At 39.9% G+C, this 11,713-nt stretch overlaps 1 protein-coding gene and 1 long non-coding RNA gene across 2 annotated transcripts; both read right to left on the bottom strand.

The window, feature by feature from the left end:
- Positions 1-5,865: 5,865 nt before the first annotated feature.
- On the bottom strand, positions 5,866-8,386 carry LOC131884097 (uncharacterized). Its single transcript, XR_009373683.1, has 3 exons — positions 8,200-8,386; positions 6,107-6,227; positions 5,866-6,040 (listed from the first exon to the last, which is right to left on the bottom strand). It is a non-coding gene; the product is annotated as an uncharacterized LOC131884097 (long non-coding RNA).
- A 354-nt stretch (positions 8,387-8,740) lies between these two features.
- LOC131883517 (uncharacterized) lies at positions 8,741-10,876 on the bottom strand. The gene is made up of 8 exons (XM_059231006.1): positions 10,780-10,876; positions 9,679-9,812; positions 9,574-9,607; positions 9,412-9,510; positions 9,226-9,345; positions 9,105-9,156; positions 8,966-9,003; positions 8,741-8,877 (listed from the first exon to the last, which is right to left on the bottom strand). Exons 1-8 carry the CDS (start codon positions 10,874-10,876, stop codon positions 8,741-8,743), a joined length of 711 nt encoding a protein of 236 aa, XP_059086989.1.
- Between the last annotated feature and the right edge of the window lie 837 nt (positions 10,877-11,713).

The raw sequence follows: 11,713 nt of genomic DNA, 5'->3' as shown, positions 1-11,713 counted from the left end.
TTCCTCTCCTTTCGAATATTGCAAAAGTGTTTGAGAAGATTATGAAGTTCATACTTGTTGAATTTCTTGATTTTCATGAAGTCCTTCCTCCTAGCCAGCACGGGTTCCGAGCACATTTTAGCACGGTTACGCAACTGTTTGAACATATAGAGCAAGTTACCGAGGGACTGGAGAGCCATGAATCAGTAGATGTCAAACGCCTTGCCAAAGTCGAGATAAACTACAAGGTAGATCATGGTCTTTTAGTCAACAGGCTCCGTGAGATTGGGATCTAAGTCAAGGTTCTCAGTTGGTTTAGAAGTTTCATTTATGATAGGTAGCAATTGGTTAAGGTTGAGGGATCCCCTAGTGACATATATGATGTCAAGTTGGATGTCCTTTTCATCATCTTCACTATTCCACTTCAGAAGATTGGTAGTAGTAATGTCAGTATCTCTTCCCATGCTGATGATACAAAATTGTTAGTTGGTAGGAATGGTCAGAACTCTGGTTGTCTGTTAGAGGTCCTAGACCAAATCTACTCTTGGGTTGCTGCGAGTAACATGTCACTGAATGAAATGAAATTCCGCTCAATGACCTTTGGGGCGTCGATGAGCCATTCCAGTTGAAAGTTGGTAAAGCTTTTCAAACATGTGGTTGGATACAACGCACGTTTAAGTCCAGAGATAGTATCAAGATGCTAACTCTGTACAAGTCGATTATCAAGCCACATCTTGATTATGCCTCGTCCATTTGGGCCCCAATTAGTTAGGCAAGTTTGCAAAAGCTCGAGCAGGTCCAAAGATGTTTCACTAGGAACATCACAGGAATGAGAAAGCTCTCGTATTGGGAGAGACAGAAAAAAGTTTGACTTTAAAGTTTTCAGAGAAGGTACGAGAGACATCTGATACTGTACTTACGTCTTCAAAAGCCTCTATGAGCTTTGTCCCAACCCAGGACTTAGCGTCAATTGTTAGTGACCGTAGAGGCTTAATGTGCGTTTTGAGAGCACCTTCAAGCCCACGAGAATGCAGGCTAGTTCGAACAATGAAGTCCACTTCTCTTCTTTCTCGGGCTCCTTCATTGTTCAATTTGCTGCCTTCAAATATTCGTGGAGGATATCTAGGCTTGTTGATTTAGTAGCAGGATTTAAGCCAGACTTGGACAAGCTTTTGACTGAAACTCCCTATCAACCTTACATGTATGTTCAAGACTTAGCTAGATCATTCAACTCTAACTCGTTGGTCGATCAAATTATATATGAAAGTAATAGTGAAGTAGAATGAATGGGCTTTTCGCCTTGCCCTGCTGGGATTCCAATTCCAATAGGGGTAAGGAAGGCTGCAAAATAAAAACAAATCAACCCTCTTTTCAAGAACCAACATGATCTGCCAACTTTGATTTGCTGGTTTATCCAATTGTTTATAGATATAACGTTAAACAGATATTACAAATATTTTATCTTGAACTCCAGGGAATTCCATTCCCAGGGACCGTAAGGAAGCGTGCAAAAAGTGAAAACATAATATGCATGGGTTTTATCTATTTGACTAACGTTCGACGATTTTTGGTTGATATTGTTCATTGTTTATTGTGTCAACCACTCCAACACCATGTAGTGGCAGATAAAGGTGTTGTGGTATAATGTGTAGATGGACATGAATAAGTTAAAGAATAAGGAAGAAGAGAAAAATAAAGATCTATGTCTTCAGCGCCTTAGAAGAGTTAGCTTTTTGATGAATACCACGAGTTCAACTGAGAGCGAAATACATTCAAAGAGGTCACTGATCGAACGCTTTGTGGAATAGCATTCCACCTTGGAATGGCGCGGATGATGAAAGAATTTAGTCTAGCACCACAGCGAGCAACCGGAGTCCAAAGTTTTTCGGCCAACGATGATCTTGTTTCGCGATGATTTTTGTCCTTCAAATAATAAAATGCCTCTTCTTCATTGTTACCCACCAACACTTTGACATGTCCGCTGAGTAATTTGAATGTCCACATTATTTCATTCTTTTCACGGCGAGTCTGTATGGACTCACACAGAACCTTTACCAGACGCTCATGGTAGGTAAGCCCACCTGTTCCAGGCATTCCCTTAGTAAAACGGCGCAGAACCGATTCGAGCCGAATGACATCTTTTTTGAATGTCGGGGTCCAGGCAGGATAACCGTATTCCAGGGATGAGCGTATGTAGGTGTTAAAGAGCTGAATTAGAACCTTCGGGCACCGGGTTGTAAAATGCCTCTTAATCATACCGACCAACTTGTTTGCTTTTGAAGACACGAAAGATACGTGTCTCGAGAAGTTTAGCTTGTTGTCAATGTGAATGCCAAGATCTTTGTGAACTTCAACCAGGACCAGCCTAGTACCACCCAGTTCGTAACTTACAGGAGCATTTACCGAGCCAAATCGTTGGACCACGCACTTCCCTTTGTTGAAAGACATGCCGTGAGCCACGGCCCATTCTTGTATGCAATCGAGATCTGCTTGTAGCTCAAGAACGTCCTGAATAGAGTATATACGTCGTGAAACTCTGGCATCATCCGGGAACAACTTGAGGCCCGTCTTTGGGGAAACGTGAAGACTGTTTATAAAGATGATGAACAGTATAGGTCCTAGGACACTACCCTGAGGCACCCCCGTCCAAACAGCCTTCCATGATGAGGAGCAGTCGCCTATTAACTCCCTCTGATACCGTTCGGTCAGCCAGCCCATTATCCATTGTAGAAGATAACCTCCCACGCCAATATTTCTCAACGATTCCTCAAGAACAAGGTGAGGAACACCGTCGAACGCTTTCGTGAAGTCCAAATGAATCGTATCCATGCAACTCTGATCATCAAGAACCCGAGAAATGTCATCATGGTGTTCGATCAAATTTGTAACACATGGTTTTCCATTTCTAAAGTCATGTTGTTCAAGTGAAATAATGTCATGTTCATCTAAGTAACTGACCAACTTCTGTTTGATCATTTTCTCCATGACTTTCCCGGGTACCGAAGTAAGGGATATTGGGCGATAGTTTCTTGCTTGTCTTGTATCCTTTCCCTTTGACCATTTGCACGTCTCCAATCTTCAGAAATACACCCTTCCATCATGGACTTATTGAAGATCAGCGATAGGGGTAATGCCGCTGCACCACCAAGGGCCTTCAGAATAGTATTTGATATTTCATCAGGACCAGAACTGTTTGATCTCTTGAGTCCTTTGATTGCACTCAGAACATCCAGATATGAGAAGGTCATGAATGACACCCCCATGAAGTCACTCGACACTGAAGGATCGAACGGTAGAGCGTGAATCGGTGAAGATCCAAAGTCTCTGGAAAATTCTTCATTTAAGATATCCGCCATGCGGCTAAAATCGCCGATAAGGTCTCCGTCTCCATTGATAAGGGGACCCACCCCTTCTTTGGCCTTCCTCTTGCTATTTACATAGTTGAAGAACGATTTTGGTTCCTCTCATTTGAAAACCGTTCCTTAAATTGAGCTTTCTCTGACCGGATCCTTTTCTTAAGCTCGGATCTCAACCTTCTGAACTCGTTAAGGTAGTACGTTCTCGAGTAGATTGAAATTTTTTCCACATACGCGATTTCCTCTTTGTAGCCTTAAGCAAATCTTTTGTCAACCAGGAAGGGCTTCTTCTTTCCTTCCACTCTCTCAATGGAATATAGGTTCGTTGGCCATGTCCAATCGCATCACAAAACAAAGACCACCATCGATTTGCGTTATTACAGGCTGCAATCGTTATCCAATCAAATTGATTTGAAAAGCTGGCAAAAGAACACCAGTCTGCTGCTCTTTTGAAATCTGGAAAGGATCTCGCGTTTGCTTGTTGGGTCTGGACTGTCAATCCAACCTCGAGAAGGCAATGGTCGCTGATGGATAAGTGCCACATATTCTGAATGTATTTGTCTCATTTGTTATTACTAAGTCCAGAACATTTCCAGCATTGTGCGTTGGCTCCATCACCAATTGTTCCAAGAACGCATCGCTAAGTGCATCGATGAACTCAGAGTCAATAGACATGCGTCCACTTCCAGCTTCCCAATCAATGCCAGGATAATTGAAGTCCCCAATTATGACCGTGTCACCTCTGCGAGAGGCTAAAAATGCGTTTAGGTCTCGTCGCTCTTGCTCTTTTGCCCCGGGGGAGAGGTAATCGCAGAAAATGTCCAAGGATTCAACACGCAGCCGGCAAACAATAGCCCATCCTTGGCGAGGACTAGAGTGCCTCCACCACGCCCATGCCTGGTATCTTCTCTATCCTTCCTTGAAATCACATGATAGCCAGAGAACCTAAGCTCACTATCCGAGACGTTGGCATGAAGCCAAGTCTCTGTAACGAGAAGGAAGTCCGGTAATTGGCTAGATAATAAAATCTGTATGTCCACGAGCTTATTCACTATGCTTCTTGCGTTCAAATATTGCAGTTTGAGGGTCATGAAACTTGGGCTTAAGAGTGGGAGCCTGCTCGGCTTCGTGTAAGTGGTGGTGATGCCAAAGTCAAATCCTGATGACTCCTCTCAATTTCAAACCCCGTTTTCTTAGGCGAGAGAGTTGCATTTCTCAGAATTGGAGATGAAGATGTTTCTGGATTTTTCCGCTTCAAGTGAGACGGATTAGTAGTTCCTCTCATGCATGTCATTTCAGTTTCCGACTTCATTATATCTTGAGTATCGGCCGCTGCCATCAAATCAGATGATTTATTTCTACGAGTTTTTTCTGCAAGTTTCTCATTCTCTTTGTCACTCCTCTCTTGGTCTTTAATTCCACTTTCGAAGATCTCCTTCCTCAATGAAAGCGCCAAACTATTCAGGTTTTCTTGCACATAGATAGGGGATTTGACAGACGGTGGAGCACTTTTCTTGTTTACTATCCAATCCGCAGAAGTCACCAATGGGCAAGATGCCTTCAGATGGGTTGATTCACCGCAGCCATAACATTTCCTGGTCTGATCCTTGTGCCACACACGGATTTTCCACTTATCTACTTGTACAAACTCCGGAATCTCACCAATAATCTTGACCTGAACTCTCAAATCTGAGATTGCTATCTTTTCCGAATTTATCTTCCGCCACGTCAGACATTGGCGAAGCAAAATACCCTATCGCTCCCAGTTAGCCTGATTCCGTCACTTCAACGGGCACATGGAAGAACCGAAGGGTTGATTTTCTTATTCCACCACCCCTGATACAACACTTCCAAACTTGATCTCCGTAAGATCTGGTGAACTCAACCTTGTCGCCGAATCTCTCCCGAACGATAACCTCCGCTTTGGTGACGATATTAATGACATTTGAAGGCCTTCCAATTCCAATGATACGAGATATATCTCGAGGATGCAACTCCATGTCGTCAAAAATGAAATCAGATACCTCCTGGGAGGTTAGCCTCTTGCCATCGATGTTACAAGAGAAATCCACGACCAGAGATGGAAATTTTTTCTTTTTAACGTTAGCATAAGTTCGAAGGCCAACTCTTTCTGGTTCAGCTCGGGAAACCCCACTTCCAAGCGACGAAGGCCTGTCAGGTGGAGCTGGATCCCTTCCTTCCATTCTTTGTCAAGAAACCGGTAACTGGCACACCACTTAAATATTTCCACCAAGAGATATTACGCATCCAGGAAAAGCACAAGTGTCTGAGGAGCGGTTTCAGGCACGTCCTTACTCAACGAACGTAGAACGCTGAAAAAAAAAGATATGGTTGAGAAGAAATAGTTTATCTAAATGGGGATATGTCGATTCTTCTAATCTGAACAAATTGGAGGTATGTTCTGTATTTCATTCGTTTCGCAGAAATAAAATTGATTCAAAAATGTGACAAGAGTAAAAACATACATCTTTCAAAGTTCATTTCGAAATAAAAAAACGATGCATTTTAATGCAAAACAACATTCATGATTTATTCTAGAGCCATTGAACATAGTGAAAATACTTGCTTTCTTTCACATCAGGGACAGATCATTTGTTTATAATTCAAACTAAAACCAGGAGTCCCTGTCCCTTCCGCTTCATCTCCATCAGATTTGAATTCAACGAAGAAAGGTGCACTTTTTGCTGAAAAAGGGACCAATGTATTTTCAAGCAAAACTTGCTATCGTTGAGAGAATTTCTTGAACTCACCACAAATAGAAACTGAAGTTGGTTCGTCGATGGAAAAAACATTACCACAAATTCTTTGCGCGTTTGACATATCCGTGGCTTCTAAATCTCCATCTGTTTTCGTATCAACACCAGCCGGAATCTAGGAGTGATATTGAATTTTAAATTATACGATATGATGCTATCAGTACATGACAATAGGTTCTAAAGAGTACCATTTGGTTTGCTTTGTGTGGACTTTTCCTTCATGCAAGGAGGTACAGTTTGCCAGAGCATAAACTTTTTAAGGAGATGCAAAAACAAACCGTTGTTGTGAATTTTTGGGAAGCAGCCAAATTTTCACTATAAAGGGGTTCCACTTTTGGAGATCAAAGAAGGTGAACGGGTGTTGAAATAAGTTTGTATATTGTCAAGCCACTTCGTTTTAGTTATTAACATCATACATTTTCGCTCTTTCCTTTTTTCTCATTCAACTCTTTAAATCTCGAAGACTCAAACTAATCAAAGTAATTCTTAAACTTGAGTATCTTATCAGAGTTCTCAATTTCACGCAACAATTATTTTCCAAGGTTTTCGGAGTCGTTCAAGCATTGTGAAAAATTGTGCCAATGGGGAAGGTTGAGTTTGGAGAATGGGTTGGGCAGCTACATTAGAATTGGAACGTATTTTGGGATTAGGGGTGTGGCAAGGAATATTAGGGAGGAGAGTGTTTATAGGACTAGGGGTGGATTGGGTATTTGAAGGAAGAGGAGGGAATTGGGAGAGAGGGTGGGGGGTAGGAGGAGAGGGAGGGAGGAAGCTAAATGGGTTAAGGAAGGGGGGTAGGGTAGGATTAGGTTTAGGAATAGGGTCAGCTCTAAAACTACGAAACTGAGTTATCCTATTTCTCGGCTTTCTTTGCGTCCCTTCAACATGGACGGAGGTACACCGTACATTAAAGCACGTCTTAAGTCTCATGGACTGACGGCACATGTACGGGTGAAAAAGAGGACAGTCTACCTTTGAACATCCCTTCTTCCTATTGTACTTCTCAAGGCCGAACTTGAGAAGTTTTTGACATCCCTTAGGGTGGTCAAACTGACAGCCTTTTCCTTCTTCAGGACAAGGCTGCTTCCGGTAAACAGGACATATTGTTTTCTCCAAAATTATCTTTTTTTGCTTTTTTTCAAGACGAGATACTACTTCAACCTCTACATTGGTCAAATCAGTCGACTTCTCAACTACTGGGTGAGCCTGTTCTTCAAGCAGAATCCTGATTTCATTGACCCAAGCAACTAAAGCCTTTATAATAAGGGGCTTATTGACTATGGAAAGATCCTTCCCTGCTACGACCAAGTCCAAACATTGTCTAGCCTCTTTGCTGACTTTTCCAAAGATAGCTTCCATCATGAATGCAGGAGGAACTATCTATGAGCAGCAAAATCAAGAGACTAAGAAAAAGAGAAAAAACTTAAAGAAACAAAAAGGCTATGCAATCTTGTCCTGAGATACAGGACAACGAAGCAAAATAGAAATGAACTACTTCACATCAAATTAAACATAAAAATCTAAGATGGAGATAGAAAACGTGAAGTAAGGGACAGAGAAAAACGGAAACAAGAACATATGTAACTAGGAAAACAACACAAAAACACAGAAATAAACCCAACAAACTGGTCTAACACAAAATGAAATCAATACACTAATTTACAACACATTCTAACTGTAAAGAACTAATACAATCGTACTAACGAACTGCACATAACGATTTGGAACTAGAAATACTACATTACAAATCAGAGAGAAACTGCTCATTATTCATTATTTTAACGAAGAGGTTATCTCTCCTAGAACGAAAGTAATCTAGTACGATGAAGATAGAAATATTTCATTCCTCTTGTCTGATTTATCCCCTTTGATATCAGTTTTTTTTATCCCAGCCATTACAAATTGTAAGCATTCAAACTTGCCCTCCTGAAGTATATACTAACAGATAAATTGTTCCTCCAATACACATTGCTTCGTGCAAGGTAAATCTTTAGTTAACCATTTGAAACTTTGAAGCAACAAATTTCTCAAATTTGTTAATCATAGAAGATTAACCAAAAGAAAAGAAAAAAAAAATGTGAACTTACCACAAGGTAATCCTTTGAGCACTCTGCTCCGACTGGATCGTCAGACAATCTAAAAGACCATTCATTTAGAGGCAAATCATAGGATCAGTGATATATACGAGTGTTTCTTACCCAAAAGTGACCTAGAAAGGGGAAAAAAAGTTTAGTTGTTAGCAAAATTTGCAACAAAAAATAAGCTATAGGTTAGCATTACAGATTGCTTTTCAAAGTAGCACAGTGACAAAANTTCATTTAGAGGCAAATCATAGGATCAGTGATATATACGAGTGTTTCTTACCCAAAAGTGACCTAGAAATGGGAAAAAAAGTTTAGTTGTTAGCAAAATTTGCAACAAAAAATAAGCTATAGGTTAGCATTACAGATTGCTTTTCAAAGTAGCACAGTGACAAAATATAATGGTTTTCCGAAACTTTAACAGTCATTTGCCTCACTTGTATTCGACCGACTTTCAAAGTCCTGTTTGAGTCAAGAGAGAACACTAATGTGATAAAAATTGACATAGGTCAATAATTGGAAAATTGAAAAATATGAAGGAAACACATTAGAAATTCCATCTGCCATAAAAATTTACCTCATCGTCAGGTTCGGATCCTGTCGAAAACGGTGCATAACAAATGGAACAATATCCAGATTCCCTCCGAATGCAGAGCTTGTAGTGTTGATTCGACAGATGAGTAGCTAAAATTGAATAATATATGAAGCTTTGGATGACTGAAGGTGTCCCTAAGGAGCATAAAACAGCAAACCAAACCGATTGTGAACTTACTCTCAGCTGAAACTGTCATACTTGCCGGGAAATTAAAACTAAAATCAAACATGAATTTAGAAAATGTATTAACCGCTAACGTCTTATCGATCATAGCTAGGTTCGACCAACGGAAAGGGACATATTTGTAACAACTTACTTTGAAATGGTTCCAGACACTCCCATGAAAAATTGCAAACATCCTGCAGGTCCTGACAAAATCCAGTTCAGGTTTAGTTTTAAACCTTAAGTATTTAACCAAGGGTTCAAGTATTGCTCACCTCCCACTTCTTGACTGCAAGTGAATTGAGTCACCTTAATGTCCCAAGATCTGGTTACCAATGGTGTTGTGCCTAAACTGAAGGATGCCACATGACATTGATCACTGGCATCCACAATAACTACAAAAAAGGCTTCGATAAAAACCTAAGTAACAAGTGATTGAACAAGGATCGAACTCAACTTACGATGTTGGCCAGTGTTGAAACCACATATAATAGGAGACCCTCTACTTCCAGGAGCAGTAATTGAAAACTGATCAGTGACGCAGTTACCAATTGCTCCCTCTAAAACAAACAAAGATGTGTAAGTTGTACCAGTTTAGTAATGTCTAACTTGGACCTCAATACCTCCTTCTGTGGCAGGGCCAGATATGGAGAAGGTCTACAACAGGTAAAATAAGATTTAACTTGAGAACGAAAATATTTTAATGCCAATTCCCAGAGGGGTCAAACCGTTAAATCCAAGCGGATCCGACAAATATCCGAGGCCGATTTGCAAATTGTATAGGAACTTCCAGGGGCTGTTCCAGAGCTTTCCCTCAGATAAGTGTTGTTTTCGGAAGAGGTGCCTCCAGAGCTCAGAGAAACTGCAAAATTCAAAAAATTTTTAATTTTTATTTTTTTTTATTATTTTTATTTTTTTTGTTTTTTAATTATTTTTTTTTTTAATTTCAACAGACACCATAACCTGAGGCGCAAGTTAGTGAAGTGGTTCCACCTAAAATGATAGGTCAAGTGAAACAAGAGGGAGGAAGCAAATCATTATAGTAACTTAATCTTTGGAATGGATTAGTTGACATTAACTAGAAACTAAGAAATCAGTGACAGGGAGAACCAAAAGTGTGGCTCTAGCGCATATGCTACGTGACTAACAGCAACAAATGTTGCTCAAAAAGTAAAGACAAAACAAATTATTGTGACAGAACTAAGACTTTTGAGGAATGGCACTTTTGATAACATACCAAATGCGATCCCGTTGCCTGACGACATTTGAAATTACTTTTGGTTGCTTTGCGAACATCCTTTGTGTTGAGGATGATGTCTTTGAGTGCCTCAGTGTTTTTGCTGTCCTAGCCTTGATCACAATCTCTAGGGACACACATGTCCAAAATGCCATTAGGTTCAAGTCAGGACATAAACTGGATCGAGAGGCAAGACAACCAGTCAAGAAATTTGGCTTCAAAGGCGTTTGTTCGATTACGATTGTTTTTCAATGCGTACTCACCCACGTATGCACTTCCTAGACATACTTTTGATGTTCTTGATTCCATAGATAATGCTTTTTACTTTTGGTACGCCCTGTAATTACCTCTGGTTGCACATTCATTGGTGGTGTAGCAAACTCCGCGCACTCCATTGGTTGCAAGGCAATCGTCATTCTAGAAAATTGAGGCAATGGATAGACAAATGATGTTATCTTGCTGTTCAACCCAAAAGCGTCAGATGCACTCACTTCAAAAGTTACAACTTGAAAGAACGAGAATACTAAAAGGTGATTTAGATTTCTGAATATAAAATAAACATTGAGTTGACTTGTAAACCAATTTGACTTACATCGTTTCTCTCGGGATGTTTGGTTGTTAGGGGTGGCCTTTACGAAAAAGGCGTTGAATAGAATGAAGACTAACGATAATGTGAACCTCAATAACATAACGCTTGAAGCTAGGAAAACGAGGTAAAATGACGATAGGATTTGGAATTTTCCAAGTCAAAAATCAATTTAGGAGTGAATTAAGCTGAGAAAGATTAAGTATCGTTCAATAGTTTCAATGAGAACTTACATGTTGCTTGACGAACAAACCAAATGCAATTGACGTGACTGCATGCAAGACGATTTGCAATTAGATTTCACATTTCTAAGGAGTGGTGCAAAGTCATCCTCAACATCAATACTTCGTTGTCTCTTTCAAAAATTTCAAAGCCTTTCATGTCACTCATCAAGTCTTCATTTGTTCAATTTTCAACTTTATGAAATATTGAGTTTACACCTGTAAAAAATGAAGCTAACTAAGTTTGCTCCTTATTTACCTTGAGTAGGTTTTTGAAAATTTTTAGTTTTTATAATGTTTCTAGGTGTGTAAGTTTTTTATATCGGCTAGAATTCCATAAAGCAATAAAATCAGGGTTGCTTCCATGACTTTTTGAGGTAGAAAAATACTAGGAAGTGTTTGGGAATTTCCCTGGAAACTTAATAGGGCTTTTTGAAAACCGTACCAATCACTTAAATCACTTAAATAGACAAGTTTTTGACTAAAATTCCGGATCAACCTTATATTCAAGGATTAGCCAGATCAGCCAACTCCAATTCGTTGGTCGATCAAATAATATCTATAAATAAAACTCAAGTAAAATGAATAATCTTCTCGTCTTGAACTGCTTGGATTCCAATCCCGGTAGCGGTAAGGAAGTCTGCAAAAAAAGATAAAAAAATCTCTTTACAACAGTTGCTCAAATGTAGCCTCAGAGAGAATTAGTCAGTTTTGAGCTC

The sequence above is a fragment of the Tigriopus californicus genome, chromosome 7 (assembly GCF_007210705.1).
Source record: "Tigriopus californicus strain San Diego chromosome 7, Tcal_SD_v2.1, whole genome shotgun sequence".
NCBI classification, from domain to species: domain Eukaryota; kingdom Metazoa; phylum Arthropoda; class Copepoda; order Harpacticoida; family Harpacticidae; genus Tigriopus; species Tigriopus californicus.
The sequence above is the reverse complement of the archived record's forward strand: the minus strand, read 5'-3'. Positions and strand labels throughout refer to the sequence as shown.